The sequence below is a fragment of the Nomascus leucogenys genome, chromosome 5, assembly GCF_006542625.1.
Source record: "Nomascus leucogenys isolate Asia chromosome 5, Asia_NLE_v1, whole genome shotgun sequence".
NCBI lineage: Eukaryota > Metazoa > Chordata > Mammalia > Primates > Hylobatidae > Nomascus > Nomascus leucogenys.
This window is the reverse complement of record NC_044385.1, coordinates 98,620,178-98,636,376: the sequence shown is the minus strand read 5'-3', so window position 1 is coordinate 98,636,376 and position 16,199 is coordinate 98,620,178. Positions and strand designations below refer to the sequence as shown.

General features: G+C 35.0%; 1 protein-coding gene across 3 annotated transcripts in view; it reads right to left on the bottom strand.

Annotated features, from left to right (window-relative positions):
* The window catches only part of PIBF1 (progesterone immunomodulatory binding factor 1), a 225,706-nt gene that overhangs the window by 93,750 nt on the left and 115,757 nt on the right, over nt 1-16,199 (bottom strand). For all 3 annotated transcript variants that reach the window (XM_030813487.1, XM_003257435.4, XM_030813486.1), the window contains 2 exons: nt 12,951-13,101; nt 4,551-4,641 (listed from right to left, as the gene is read on the bottom strand). In XM_030813487.1, coding sequence (XP_030669347.1) covers nt 4,551-4,641; nt 12,951-13,101 — 242 coding nt within the window. The remainder of the gene's footprint in view (nt 1-4,550; nt 4,642-12,950; nt 13,102-16,199) is intronic.

The following is a 16,199-nucleotide window of genomic DNA, read 5'->3' as shown; positions in this document are numbered from 1 at the left end:
TGTGGTATTGCCTGGGTTGCAATAGGCAACTAATGATATTTTTCAGTAACTATACAATTAACTAATGAAAATATAGCACTCAAAAACGGAAGTCCTAAAAATTAACGTTTTGGATAACCATTAAAAATGACCTTTCTGAAGACTATCCAACGACATAAGAAAATGTTTAGAATGGAATTCTATGACAATAAATTAAACTATTAAATTACAAGCAATAATATCCTAAATAAGAAAGTCTATATATCTGTATACATTTCTGAGTGGTTATTTTGGATGGTAGGATTACCAGTAATTTTCCAATTTTATGAAATAAACATGGCTTGGCGTGGTGGCTCATGCCTGTAATCCTTGTACTTTGGGAGGCCGTGGCAGGTGGATTGCCTGAGCTTAGGAGTTTGAGATCACTTGAGACCAGCCTGGACAACACGGTGAAACCCTGTCTCTACTAAAATACAAACAATTAGCCAGGCATGGTGGCATGCACCTGTAGTCCCAGCTACTTGGGAGGCTGAGGCAGGAGAACTGCTCGAACCTGGGACGCGGAGGTTATAGTGAGCCGAGATCATGCCACGGCACTCCAGCCTGGGTGACAGAGTGAGCGAGACTCCAACTCCAAAAAATAAAAATAAAATAAAATAAACATTACTGTTATAACAAATCAGAAATCTCCTTCCAATTAAATTTTACCCTAAAATATCTAATTCTGATTGTTGAACATATAAGATTTTACATCAAATTTAATACGAATGGAATCTATTGCATAGTAGTTGGAAAATAAGTTCCTTTGAAACTTTAATATATTTTGGTATAGGCTGCTGTACAATGAAAACTTTATTTTGCATATAGTTCATTTACTGAGTTGTTTTATCATTCGCCTTAAGTTTCCACTGATTTTTTTTTCTTTTCTTTTTTTGAGAGATGGGAGTCTCTCTATGTTGCCCAGACTGGAGTGCAGTGGCTAGTCACAGGTACAATTACAGTGTACTACAGCTTCAAACTGCTGGTCTCAAGTGATCCCTCTGCCTCAGGCTCCCCAGAAGCTGGGATTACAGGTGCATGCCAGTGCATCTGGCTCCAATCCTTTAATTTCAAATATGAAGGATTACATATAATTCTCTCAAAGGTTATACTGCTTTTATCTTAAATAAACATAAAAAGACCACAAAGCCACTGCTTTCTTTACAAATATCCATTATGAACTCAAATGTGGACTTTGCAAACTTCAGAAATGTGTCAGACCCTAACCTGGGATCTTTAGTGCCATTGATCAATTTTGTGCATACAGTAAGCACTCAATAAAAGTTGTTGAATGCATGAAGGAATGCATAAATGTTCTCTTTGGATATCTAGCCTTACTTTCCCGTCATTCAGCTTAGATGACCTGACAAGCACTTCCTCAAAATAACCCTCTGGCTCACCATGAGAAGAATGCCTGGCACCAGCTGGCAGGAGATATTAATAGCATGCCCATTAGGCACATGTTCAAGGCACATAGATAGCTCAGTGATAGAATCTTTAGAATATTTGGACACTTAACATTATTTCGAGTATGAATCAGTTGTGGTTCCTTAAATCCTCACTTTAAATATTAAAAACCAACCTCTATTTTTAAAAATTCTTAAAAAAAATAGTAAGGTGCAACAGCAATAATCGCTTGCGATTGTGAGAAAACTCAGCATTTGGGGCTAAGAAAAGCAAACTTCTAACAGCAGAATTCTTTCTTTTCTTTTTTTCTTTTTTTTCTGGAGACAGGGTCTCACTCTGTCACCCAGGCTGAAGTGTAGGGGGACAATCACGGTTCACTGCTGCCTTGACCTCTTGGGCTCAGGTAATCCTCCCACCTCAGCCTCCTGAGTAGGGTAGCTGGGACTACAGGCAGATGACCCCATGCCCGGCTAAGTTTTTGTATTTTTTGTAGAGATGGGGTTTTGCCATGTTGCCCAGGCTGTTCTCAAACTCCTGGACTCAAGCAATCTGCCTGCATTGGCCTCCCAAAGTGTTGGGAATACAGGTGTGAGTCACTGCACCCAGCCCTATTTTTTCTTGTAACAAAGATTCTTTTGAAGGATTCAGAGGCCAAAATAGAGAAGAGAATATGACCTTTTCCTTTAAATTTCAAGTTTTAGTATTTTACCTATCATTTACTACTGATAAGTCTCCGACCCACAAAATTATGTTCTATTCTTCCTTAGGCAACATTGTACTAAGAAACAGATATGCTGAAAATTACAAAATATCCTAGGTTACCCATTGTGACTTTTGGAGGAAATGGGAATGGGACTGATTTTTTAAAAATAATACATAATTCTGAAATATCTGAATCCTCACCAGACAGAATTAAACATTCCAGCCACAAATTGATACTTTCTATTCAGCTCGCCTTGATCAAAATTTGGCATATATTTAGTTTAACTGGTAAGAGCCATAAGTTCTAAGCATCCTTTTCTTGCTTTCTATAAAGTGCTCTATATTCTACATCACTTTATTTTTTTATTCACCACTATATTAGAGGATACATCATTTTAGATAGCCATATAGATGTTCTCTTTTCTGAGTCATTTTCTTAGTGTATAATGTCTCTAAATGTCTAAATCAGTTCACATAAAAAAAAGCAACTCTGAATTCTCAAATGCTCTGATGAAGAAACAATTTTACTAGGTATCCTGCGCTGAGCTAGATACAGAAAGTGGAAAATAAACAAGAATAAGATGTAGTTGGCAGGGCGTGGTAGCTCATGCCTGTAATCCCAGCACTTTGGGAGGCCGAGGTGGGTGGATCACTTGAGGTCAGGAGTTTGAGACCAGCCTGGCCAATATAGTGAAACCCTGTCTCTACTAAAAATACAAAAATTAGCCAGGCATGGCGGCACATGCCTGTAATCCCAGCTACTCGGGAGGCTGAGACAGGAGAATTGCTTGAACCTGGGAGGTCAAGGTTGCAGTGAGCTGAGATCGTGCCACTGCCTCCAGCCTGGGCGACACAGTGAGACTCTGTCTCAAAAAAAAAGATGTAGTTGCTAGACTGGGCATGGTGGATCACTCCTGTGTTTCCAGCACTTTGGAAGGCCGAGGCAGGTGGATCACTTGAGGCCAAGGCCAGGAGTTCAAGACCAGCCTGACCAACATGGTGAAACCCCATCTCTACTAAAAATACAAAAATTAGCAGGGTGTGGTGGTGCACACCTGTAGTCCCAGCTACTTGGGAGACTGAGGCAGGAGAACTGCTTGAACCTGGGAGGTGGAGGTTGCAGTGAGCTGAGTCTGTGCCACTGCACTCCAGGCCTGGGTGACAGAATGAGACTCTATCTCAAAAAAAAAAAAAAAAAAAATATGTAGTTGCCTACCTCGAAGAACTTTCCATCTAGATGGGTAAATTACACAGGAAATGATAGCTAATGAGATAAGAGAAATGCTCTGCTGTGTGGTACAGAGAAAACAGTTCTTTTATAGGCAGAGAAATAGGTACATCCACTGCATTTTGGGTAGAGAGGCAAATAAGGCTGGAGAGGTAGAGCTACATTATAGAGGCGCTTGGAAGTCTGAAAGAAACATTTAGATTTGATGGATTTGATGTGGTAGTGAATGGGGCAGTGAGATGTTTTTGCAAAGCAGGATAAATTTTGGTAAAAGAGAGGAGTTAAGAATAAAAATCAGGCGGGTCATCTGGAAACCTGATTAATGCAGGTACAATTTTCTGTTAGTGTACAGTTGTCTGTTGGTATCCACAGGATGAATGGTTCCAGTGTACACTCTCCACCTCCTGTGGATACCAAAATCCATGAGTGCTCAAGTCCCTTACATACAATTGGTATAATATTTGCATATAACCTATGCATATCCTCCCATATACTTTAAATTATCTCTAGATTACTTATAATACCTAACAAAATGTAAATGCTATGTGAAAACTGTATTAAGGAATAATGACAAGAAAAAAAGTCGGCACATGTTCAGCATAGATGCAATCATCCATTCTTTTCTCGAATATTTTTGATAAGCGGTTGGTTGAATTCACACATGTGAAACCCATGGATATAGAGGGCTGACTGTACTTTTAAGCAGTATCTCACAAGATAACTAGTGGATCTTCTAAATATTCTCTTGGTTTTCATAAAGCCTTTTATAGTTTCAATTACAATATGTGCATTAATTCCATATCACTCTCCCTAACGTGTATGTCAAGGAATGTAGGCAGGTGAATAAAAATGAGAGAAAGAAAAAAAAAAAGCACAATTAATTTTAATCTGAACATTGTTGATACAAAGCATTTGTAGCTCATCTGAAATTAATGTGAAAATAAAAACGAGGTCCTTATCATCAAATCTAATTCTACAGAAATTCTTAAGTACACTTCTATTCTACAAACCACTAAATTTATTTAAATATATATGAAATACATTATTATTACTGTTTTATTTTGTGAGAAATTTAATATTTATGCAGAGTAAGAATAAAGGACTTTGTCACTGAACTCAGCACATTATCAGAAAGCACAAATGTAATTACATTCAGCTAGAGTAGATAAATAAAATAAATATATATTGATTTTACCTTTGCTTTAGTCGTCTTTTGGCTGTTGTGGGAACATTAGCACCATAGCCGTAGGAAAAAAGAACCCTTTCAGCCTCATCTTCATTTTCAACTGGAAAATATTAAAGTGTATAATGTGAAATAACTTTATTTTTCCTTTAAAAAAGATGGCAGAAGTGAAAATAAAGGAGGTTATAACAAATTAGGGAGCATAAAAACATTAGAAAGGGCTAATATGTAATCTGAAACAGCCCATTTGTAAGTAGAAGCATATTTCTTAAAGTATATCCTTGTCTGAATTTGCTCCATTTATTTTTGAAATGTATAAGGGATTGCATCATATCATGTTAGGTTTTCTTGTTAAAAAGTATAATAATACATATATTATTCTGAAGGACTCAAAGGCTTTTTGCATGAAATATGCTATGTAATATAACAAATAATGATAACATATCAAAGTCATCAATTCTGTTCTTGATAAATGATTTTTAAATTAGGACAAGTATTATTTTAACAGAACAACTTTATTTTAATTTGCAACAATAAAATTATGTACTTATGTAGGTTACTCTATTAAAAACTGTGCAGTTCTAAGCATGTACTGATGGCCTTACTTTGTTTTAAATTTAAAAAAATTCTGTGAAAATAATTTACTTTTAAATTCTGCTATTGTCACACCACTTCCCAAAAGGAATTTTAACTAACAGGTTAACATCTTCTGGGTAAAAAACTTGAAATGCAAATATATATATATATATATATAATTTTTTGAGACGGAGTTTCGCTCTCGTTGCCACGGCTGGAGTGTAATGGCGTGATCTCTGCTCATGGTGACCTCTGCCTCCCAGGTTCAAGTGATTCTCCTGCCTCAGCCTCCCCAGTAGTTGAGACTGCAGGTGCCCACCACCAAGCCCGGCTAATTTTTTTTTGTATTTTTAGTAGAGACAGGGTTTCGCCATGTTGGCCAGGCTGGTCTCAAACTCCCAACCTCAGGTGATCTGCCCACCTTGGCCTCCCAAAGTGCTTGGGATTACAGGTGTGAGCCACCGCACCTGGCCAAAAAATATTTCATCATCAAAAAAAAACCCCCCAAAACACCAAAAAAAAATTTCATCAAAGGCTATAGTTTTAATAGCTCAAGTAAAAGCAGTCATTGATATATAAAAACTTTCATAATATTATTTATCACCAACCATTATTTTAATGTTAAAAAGATAAACCACTTTCAGGAATATTTCAGAATTAAAACAAAGCCACATATTTTACAACCATAATGATGTTTCATCTTCTCCATGCCTATCAATGTAATATGCATACATTTGTTGATTGGCCCTTCTGTAGTAAAGATTTTAGAAACATTCAATAACTGTTTTCTTTTAATTTTTAGCTTTCTGAGGAAGAATTATTAGTTGAGAGAGACACATGGAAGAGATGATACATGCCATTACCAATACTATGATCAGCTATCAGATAAGTCCAGATCCAAGATGAGTTCTCCAAATAAGCTCTACTAGAACTAGAGCTAACATTTAGATATGTAACTGACTCTTGTCTCTCCTTAATAGTTCTAAATTCAGAGGAGGGGTAAATTTAGTTCACATCTCAAAAACCCATAAGTTAGATATTAATGGACATGCTAAATGTGAGTTTAATACTTAATGGATTAATAAATCATGGGATAACTATTCTAGCAGGGATTAATTACAGAAACAATGTATTATACAACTTGGTCAATGCTACTAAAGAGATCTGAACAATGCTATTAAAGAGATCTGAACAACGTGTCTTAGAAGCAGAGCACAGAGCAACTGCATCTGAGTGCCACTATTTCCCATGCTACAAGGTATAGGGTAGATATGGGGAGACTGAGATTCAGTGAAGGAATAGGAGAGAAGTCCATGTGCAGAAGCATAGACTTGTAAGGTATGTGAAGTTTTAATCCACAGATGATTAAGTCCCTTATATAAAATGGTATATATCTGCATATAACGTATCTACACCTTCACACACACTTTAAACCATGTCTGCATCACTTATAATACCTAACACAATGTACATGCTATATATAATAGTTGTTATATTGTATTTTTAAAAACATATTATTTTTTGTTATTTTTTCCCCAATATTTTCAATCCACAGGTGATTAAATCTGAGATGCAGAATCTGCTAATACAGAGAGCAACTGTACAGAAAAATTAGGAAGTTTCAGGGAAGAAAGAGGAAATGCAAATAATGTTAAATTTTCAGCTGTGCATGGTGGCTCATGCCTATAATCCCAGCATTTTGGGAGGCCAAGGCAGGAGGATCTCTTGAGGCCAGGAGTTTGAGATCACTCTGGGCAACATAGTGAGACCGTGTCTCTACAAAAATTAATTAGTTGGGCATGAAGGCATGTGTCTGTAGTCCCAGCTACTTGGGAGGATGAGGCAGGGGGAATCACTTGAGCCCAGGAGTTTGAGACTGCAGTGAGCTATGATTGTACCACTGCACTCCAGCCTGGGCAACACAGTGAGACCCTGTGTCTAACTATAGAAATTACTAGCCTATTGATAGTAACTGAAGTTGTGGAAAGGGATAAGATTATCCAGAAAGTAGTTAAGTGATGGAAAATAAACAATCAAAGGCAGGTGATTCAAGAAGCAAAGAGAAGGGAGTTCTGAGAAATTTGACAAATGCCTAGTGAAGGTTTTAAGTATGATAAGGATGTGTGGCAGGTAACTGAATTTAACAACTAGAAATCTAGGTTTGTTTTTTTTTCTAATTTGAGTTTATTTAGCTTTTATTCAATACTTGTACTTTTAACAACTTGATAAAATCTTTGAAAACTAAACTCAAATATCCAAATAATACTTACTTGATTACAGAAAGCAATACAAGTATAAATAAGATACTTTAATTTGCTATGGTTACACCTTAATAAATGAAGCCTAATCACCTTCATGTCAGCTGAAATTACCCGAATTAAATGGCAAGCCTTTGAAAATTGTACACAATGTAGTACTAAAAAAAGTCTGTGCTTGCTTCTTTGAAATTTTAGTTAATTGATAAGTATTCATTAAATAAGGACAAGGTATCTTTTAATTTCCAATGTGAACTGATAGAGAACCTAGTTACTGATCTTCTAGTACAGGTAAATCAATTTTATTTGAAGTTGGTTTAGATAGTATCATAACAAAAATTAATTTTCTATTTTTCTGCAGCTTTTAAGAAAATATTTATACACGTGGACACACTGAAAAAATGTACAGTATACATCCATATACTCAACACCTGCAATTTTTTTTTTTTTTTTTTTTTTGAGACAGGGTCTCATTCTGTCACCCAGACTGGAGTGCAGTGGCGTGAACACAGTCACTGCAGCCTTGACATTCAGGGCTCAGGTGATCATCCCACCTCACCCTCCCATGCAGCTGGCACCACCATGCCTGGTTCATTTTCTATTTTTTTGTAGAGATGGTCTTGCCAGGTTGCCCAGGCTGGCCTTGAACTTCTGGGCTCAAGCAATCGTCCTGCCTTGGTCTCCCAAAATGCTGGGGTTAAAGGCATGAGCCACTGTGCCTGGCTCCAACATCTGGATTCTAAATCAAACGTACTATGTGTTTATTACACATATATCCATCCCTGTTTCCATAAATCTGTTTTTTTGATGCATTTCAAAGAAAGTTGTGGACATGTGCACACTTCACTCCTCAACAGTTTAACATGCAAATCATCAATTATAATTCAATATGTATTTACAGTTATTTTCTAAAAGATAAGATTTGTAACTTTCACCATGTATAAATTTTATTTTTATTTTTTAAGTCTACCATTCAACGAGTTTTGAAATGTAAAAGTTTTGAAATGTATACACATGTGTAACACAAACCCTATCAAGATACATAGAACATCTGAATACCCTGGAAAGTTCCATGTCACTTTTCTCAGTTAATTTTTGGTGACAATCATCTTTAGAGACAACTACAGTTCTGATTTTTGTCTTTTTAAAAATAAAAAAAAATTTTTACCCCCACCCCTTGAGTTTTTTCATCATAGATTACTTCTGTCTCTTCTAGAACTTTATATATCATATAGTATAATCATACTATATACTATCATATAGTATAATCATACTATATACTATCATATAGTATAATCATACTATATACTATCATATAGTATAATCATACTATATACTATAATCATATAGTATAATCATACTATATACTATAATCATACAGTATAATCATACTATATTAAAGTACACTTTATGTTTTTCAGATTCATCCATGTTGTTAAGTAAGTCAATTGTTTCTTTTCAGTGAGGAGAAGTATTCTACTACATGAATGTATAATGGTTTGATTAACCACTTTCCTTTGAGATACACACCTGGGCTGTTGTCAGTTTTTGACTATTATAAATAAATTTCCTACGAACATTCTAGTGGAAATCTTTTAAGGTGCATATGCTTTCTTCTCTCTTGGGTAAGTAATGGAAATGCTGGATCACTGATTAGGTTGTTTATTTTGTAAGAAACTGCCAGTTGCTCCACTTCTCACCAACATTTGGTATAGTCAGTCTTTCTAATTTTAGCCATTCTTGTGGGTGTACAGTGGTATCTCACTGGGCTTTTAATCTGCTTTTCTCTCATGAAAAGTAATGTTGAATACTTTTATTATGCTTATTTGTCATTCACATGTCTTCCTTTGTGAAGTGTTTAAACCTTTTGCCCATGTTTTAAACTGGACTGTTTTTTCTTAATCACTAAGTTACATGAATTTTTAAATATATATTCTGGTATATTAATTTCCTACTGGTAACATTAACAGATTGCCAGACTTTACGGTTTAAACAGTACAAATTTATTATTTTATAGCTCTACAGGTCATAAGTCCAAAAATCAGCCTCACTGACCTGAAGTTAATGCTTTGTAGGGTTGGTTCTGTCTGAAGGCTCTATGGTGAAATCTGTTTCCTTGCCATTTCCAGCTTTCAGAGGTTCCAAAGATTAGGAAACGGACATCTTTCTTTTCTTTTCTCTTTTCTTTCCTTCCTTCCTTTTCCTTTCTTTTTCTTTCTTTCCTTCCTTCCTTCTTCCTTTCCTTTCTTTCCTTCTTTTCTTTCCTTTCTTTCCTTCCTTTCCTTCTCTCTCTTTCTTTTTAGAGATGGGGTCTCACCATGTCAGGCTGGTCTTGAACTCCTGAGCTCAAGTGATCCACCTGCCTCAGCCTCCCAAAGTGTTGAATTACAGGCATGAGTCACTATGCCCAACAGGACATGGACATCTCTAGAAGGACGTTTTTCAGCCCACCACATTTGGATATAATTTTTTTTTGTCTAATTTATGTTTTGTGAATATTTTCTCCTCAATATTTTCTTATTTTGGATATCATTCCTTTGTCAGATATAAAATTGTGGTTATTTTCTTTGAGTCTGTTGCTTGGCTATCCATTTCTTAATGGTGTCTTTTGAAGAACAGAAGTTTTAAATTTTGATGACATTTACTTTATCAGTTTTTCTTTTATGATAATTACATTCAAGGGCCACGTCAAAAAAAGTCTTAATGTACCCCACGTTGTAAAGATACTCACCTATGTTTTCTGTTACTTATAGTTTTAGCTATTCCATTTAGGTATCGTCTCAGATTAATATTGGCGTATGGAAGTTTATTTCCATAAAGACGTCAAATTTTTTTTAGCACCATTTACTGAACAAATTTTCCTTTCTCCATCTGTTTGCTTTGCTGCCTTTGTTAAAAATGAAATTATTATTTAAGTATGGATCTGTTTCTGGGTTTTCTAGTAGTTTCATTGCTGTATTTGTCTTTCCTTAAGCCAGTACTGTATTATCCTGATATTGAAGCTTTACAGTAAATCTTGAAAACAGGTAGTGTAATTCTTCCAATTTGTTCCTTTTTTTGTGGAGGAGAGAAGGTCGCACTATGTTACCCAGGCTGGAGTGCAGTGGGTATTCACAGGCACGATCATTGCACCCTATAGGCTTTAACCGCTAAGCTCAAGCAATCCTCCTGCCTCAGCCTCCCGGGTAGCTGGGACTATGAGTGCACCACCACACCAGCCTTCAACTTTTTTCAAGATTGCTTTGGATATTCCAGTCCTTTGCATTCCATATGAATGAAATACAAAAAAGCCTGCTGCCACTGTGACTAGAAGAACACTGAATTGATAGAATTCACAATATATTTCGTGATTTTGGGGGGAGTGGTTCTTTAACTTCTCTTAGCAATGATCTGTAGGGTTTTTTGGCTTAAATTTATTCCTAAGTATTTTGTGTTTTTTGTTGCTACTTACTTCTCCAATTGTTTACTTCTAGTATATTTTTGGGTAATGACTATATATCCTGCTATATTCACTTATCAGTTTTAGTAGTTGTTTGGTAATCTGAAAATAGATTCTTATTATTCCTTTCTGATTTTTATATATTTTATATCTTCTCTTATCCTTATCTCACAGGTTAGGAATTCAAATACAGCACTTAATATGTCATATAAATCATGAAAATAGGAAACCCTGTCTTACTCTCCCCCTCAATGGGGAAAGTATTCAATATTTCACCATTAAGTACAATTTTAGCTGTTGGTTTTTATAAATGCCCTTTTTCAGATCGAGGAAGTTCCCTTCTATTCCTAATTTGTTTAGACAAAGGGACATATGCAAAGTTATGGAGATAAGAAAGAGTATGAAACTTTCAAAACAATGATATGATATGGAGGGGAATGGCAAGATATGAAAAGCAGAAAGATAAACATGAGTCTAATCATGAAGTCATGTAAAGAAATTTGACTTTATTGTCTCAATGAAGACAATAAAAGTCATTAAAGCGGCATATGATATGAAAATTTGAATGTTACGAAGATTACTTTGACTCCAGTGAAGAAACTGAAGATAAATTTAAAATCTATTGCAGTTATCAGACATTGACCTTGGAAATGGGAAATAGGACAATGATAGGAAAGAAATAAAAGTTTTTCTTACATTGGCCTACAAGTAAGTACAGTCCTTATGCAAAAATGTGCCTAAAATAACTAGAACCCTACCTAGATTCAAATTCAACTTCAAGTGAAGTTTAAACCCATTTTTATAAGAATGCCATGGTTATCTGACTTTTGAACACAAATAATGTACTGTAGCAAACATCACAGCCAATGGTGAAATGTTAATTTAAAATATTTATTAATGTCAGGGATAAGACAGGAAGATAACAAGAGCGGAAAACAAGAAAAAAGGAAAACAGAAATTAAAGATCAAAGATTATAACACAGTACCATCAAATGAATTTTTATTTGTACTTCAAGACTCATTCCAAGGCTGGGCACAGTGGCTCACGTCTGTAATCCCAGCATTTTGGGAGGTCGAGGCGGGCAGATCACCTGAGGTCGGGAGTTTGAGACCACCTAACCAACATGAGAAACCCCGTCTCTACCAAAAATACAAAATGAGCTGGGTGTGGTGGCGCATGCCTGTAATCCCAGCTACTCGGAGGCTGAGGCAGGAGAATCGCTTGAAACTGGGAGGCAGAGGTGGAGGTGAGCTGAGATCACACCGTTGCAATCCAGCCTGGGCAACAAGAGTGAAACTCCATCTCAAAAAAAAAAAAAGAAAAAAAAAAAGACTAATTGCACTGTCATCTCCCCTCTTAGATATTCCTCGCCTCCTTTAAAGGTGGGATTAATTAATGATCTCTTTTGTATTTCCACTGAGAATTGCATATTTTTTGCTTATAGCATTTATCTTGCTACTCTAATTATTTGTTATTATGTTCATCTCTCCCAGTAGATTAGAAATTCCTTGAGACGGGAATTATTTCCATGAACTCCTAATCCCCAGTTCCTGACAGATGTAAATACTTAACAATTCTGGAATAAGTGAATTTGATAAAAAATTAAAAAGATAAAAGCTATCATATTTAACCTGTTTCTTTTTTGACTGCAATTTCTAAGATGAAGATGAACGAATATTTGAAATACAGAATTTTATTTAGAAATAGTCACCAATTATATTTCAAGAAAATATACCAAAGTAGCTTTATTTTTTCTTTTCTTTTTTTTTTTTTTTTTTTGGAGACAGTTTTACTCTGTTGCCTGGGCTGGAGTACAGTGGCATGATTTCGGCTCAATGCAACCTCTGCCTTCCAGGTTCAAGCAATTCTCCTGCCTCAGCCTCTGGAGTAGCTGGGATTCCCCGATATCACCCTGGGTAATTGTTTTTTGTATTTTTAGTAGAGATGGGGTTTCATCATGTTGGCCAGGCTGGTCTCGAACTCCTGACCTCAAGTGATTTGCCCACCTTGGCTGCCCAAAGTGCTAAGATTACAGGCATGAGCCACCGTGCCTGGTCCCAAAGAAGTTTTAGAAATAATGTCAGGAGTCTTTTGCTGCCAGAAAAAAAAAGTTGTGCATGTGTGTGTGGGTGAAGACTTACTTTCTGCAGTTTGCATTATTATTTCATCAAGCTCTTTTTCCAGTTTCTCATAAATGTCTAGCCTTGCTTGATGCTCCGAGTTCTGTGCTTGAAGTTCAGTAATGCGTTTTTCAGAAGAGGCTTGGAGACTATAAAATTCTTTGGTTAAAACCTAATAGGGAAAGAGAAGAATTACAAAGGCAGAATTAAATAGGTGCACAGTTAAGACAAAAACATGATGCAAAGACATACATAGGCTTTTTTTATTATTTAAATATTAAGAGAAAGTAGCTCAATTAAGATGACTAATGAGGAAATTAAATATATTTATTTCTAAGGTAAATAATTCAGTTGTTTTTAACTGAAAATTATGAAGTACCTTATCCTTATTTTATAAGCTGAATAAAAAATGAATTTAAAATTAGGAATAATTATAGGAGTAATATTAGCATTTGCTTGTTAGAATTTAAAAAAATACAATGTCATATTTACATAGAGGTCATTTATCTGGCAATCAAAGCTATTTGACAGAGGCTTACAAAGCTGTTTGTAAAAACGATGTACTGACAATACATCCTTCAATTTTCCATCAGAGCTTATTGAATCTACCCTTACTATGATCTTAATAACATTTTTGGTTTTCTGAACAGTCATAAATTCAAAGCAGGAAATCAAAAGGTAAATGTGAAGTGCTGCTTGAGGCAGTATCAGAAAATGCCTTTGTGAACAACTAAAACACATTAAAAATGAGATGCAAAGGGCATGGAAATTGGAGTCATTTTGTATACAAGCAAAAAATCCTACACTCCAATGGTAATTCATTGAACGAAACACCATGATGACAACAATAAATTAACTAAAAAAAGAGATGCCTCTAGTGATAAGGAAATGTTTTAATGCTTAAATTCCAATTATCTGGAATGCTTACTTACTATTACAGACTAAATTATGGAGTGGTATTACACCTGTTTTCTAATACAGCATAAGTAAGATACTGTTTCCTGAGAGGCAACAGACTACTACAGTGAAGAATATGGTTTGGAGCCAGAAAAATTTGGATTTCAATATGGCTTTGACACTTACTAGCTGTGATCTTAGGCAATTACTTATTCTTTATAAGCTTACCTTAAAACACTGTTGAAAGAAATTAAATGAGATGATAAATTTACAGTGCTTAGCAGAGTACCTAGAACATAGTGTTGAAAAGTACTATTGCTACTGTAAGAAATATAACTATATGACAATTCTGCATGAAATAGTTCATGCAAATAGAGTTCCACTAATTTAATCATCTTGAATTCTCTACAATTAAACACTTCTAAAGACAACTATTTTCTCTAATGACATAAAGTTCACAATACAAAAATACGTATGATTATGTTTTCTGTGATGTGGAAAAAGGGAGAAGGAAGACCTATTTACAGTTCTCAATGAGCAGAAATTATATTTTTCCTTAACTTCAGGTCATTTCCTTCCATTTTCAGCAAAACTTTCCCCCAAAGTAAACAAAACATTATCCCTCACTCTCCATATACATTCCTTTGGAGAGTGGAGAAGGAATAAAATGGGAACAGCATTTTTATGGTGATTTCCACTGGCTCTGGTTGGGTCAGAAAAAACAAAATGCGTGTTTTAGCATTATTTCTTCTTCTTGCTTGTTGGGAATGTGTTTTCTAGAAACTTGTTAATTCATTAAAAAAAAATCATTGCTCAGTGAAATTATCTGGGGCTTACATGGAGTTCATTACATTGGGATGTAATTCATTAAGAATCTGGTAGCTGATGATACTAATTCCACTGTGAAAAGAGAGAATCAGTAAAGGCAGTGTTAAAGGACTATTCCCACAGCAGAGCTGATACTTTTTCATTTGTACCCCACTTCCCCCTGCAAAAGCACCACACGAAGAAAAACAGGAGAAATGATTAGAGATAAGGAATCAAAATGTCGAAGATGGGATATTTTATAAGGTATTATTTTAAGGAGAGATTTAAAAAGCATTATGAGAGATGTAATTTTAAAAACAACTTCATAATGTGAAAGAGAGGTCCCGAAAAACTACTGATGTGGGGTATCTCCCAATACCTCTAGTAACCCATATTAGAGAATTTTCTGTTTCTGTGGATTTGTCTGAGTGGTTATTATAAGTAAACCTATTACTGCTCCTGAAAAGCCAATGAGAACTTGACTATTGGACTCATGGTAGGCTATAATATTAAAGATTTGTTTTAATAAAAATCAATACATGAACATTTCAGTTTAAACATGGATACATAAAATAAGCCCATTAATTTTAGGAATCCATTTATAAAGTTCTCAGAGTAAAATTTTCCTTCCTTTGAATAATACATGTATTAACTGAATGATAATACAAAGATTAAATAATGATAATACAAAATTATAATTTTGCCTTAGAGACAAATATATAAAGCCAATGCTTTGGGAGCCTTTGCCAATTAATAATTAAGCAAAAATAAATAATCTCCAAGTTAACAATCAATGAGAATATTCGGTATAAGCCCAAAAAAGTCCATTATCTTTACCATCATGAAATTATTTCTCTATAAATTAATTATAAATAAGAATTGTCTTAAAAATACTTTCTAGAATCCCCCCCCCACCAAAAGATTCAAACTATACTACATTATTCTTAATCAAACCATTCATTCATCAAGTATTTATTGAGGATTCATTATGAGATGCACTGTGTTAAGCACTGCTGACACAATGATAAATGAATAATCTCTCTGCCTTCTCAAGGCTTCAGTTTAATAGGGGCACACAATGTTAAGAAATTTCCTCCAGCCTCAGTTTTATCAACCAGAATCTTTAGAACCACAACATTTTTTAGAAAGGTGTTTTTCCATATATGACCTTTAAACAAAGCATAATAATTACTAGTCACCTGCATCCAGAGACCAAGTGGACAGGTCTATGAGAGAGTCCTTTGCAAACTGCAAGTTGCAATTTTTTGGAGGTTATAAAATCAATTTTGTTTGTAACCAGCTAAAGGGAATAAAAAAGGATGTGTGGGAGAATCACCTGCAACAGATTATGACTCTACAGCATTTTCCTGAAGAAAGTATATGAAAAAAGTTTTAAATACTGAACGTTGATTTGCTTTATAAGTAGACACCATCTACAAATTTTGCTTGTGTCTTTTTAAACATACATATATTTAATATATTTTTATGTTTTTCACTAAGGCTTTATTTTCTGAGGCCCTTTAATTAGTTTCATTAATCAGAGTAATTTCCAGAAGTGAATCTTGG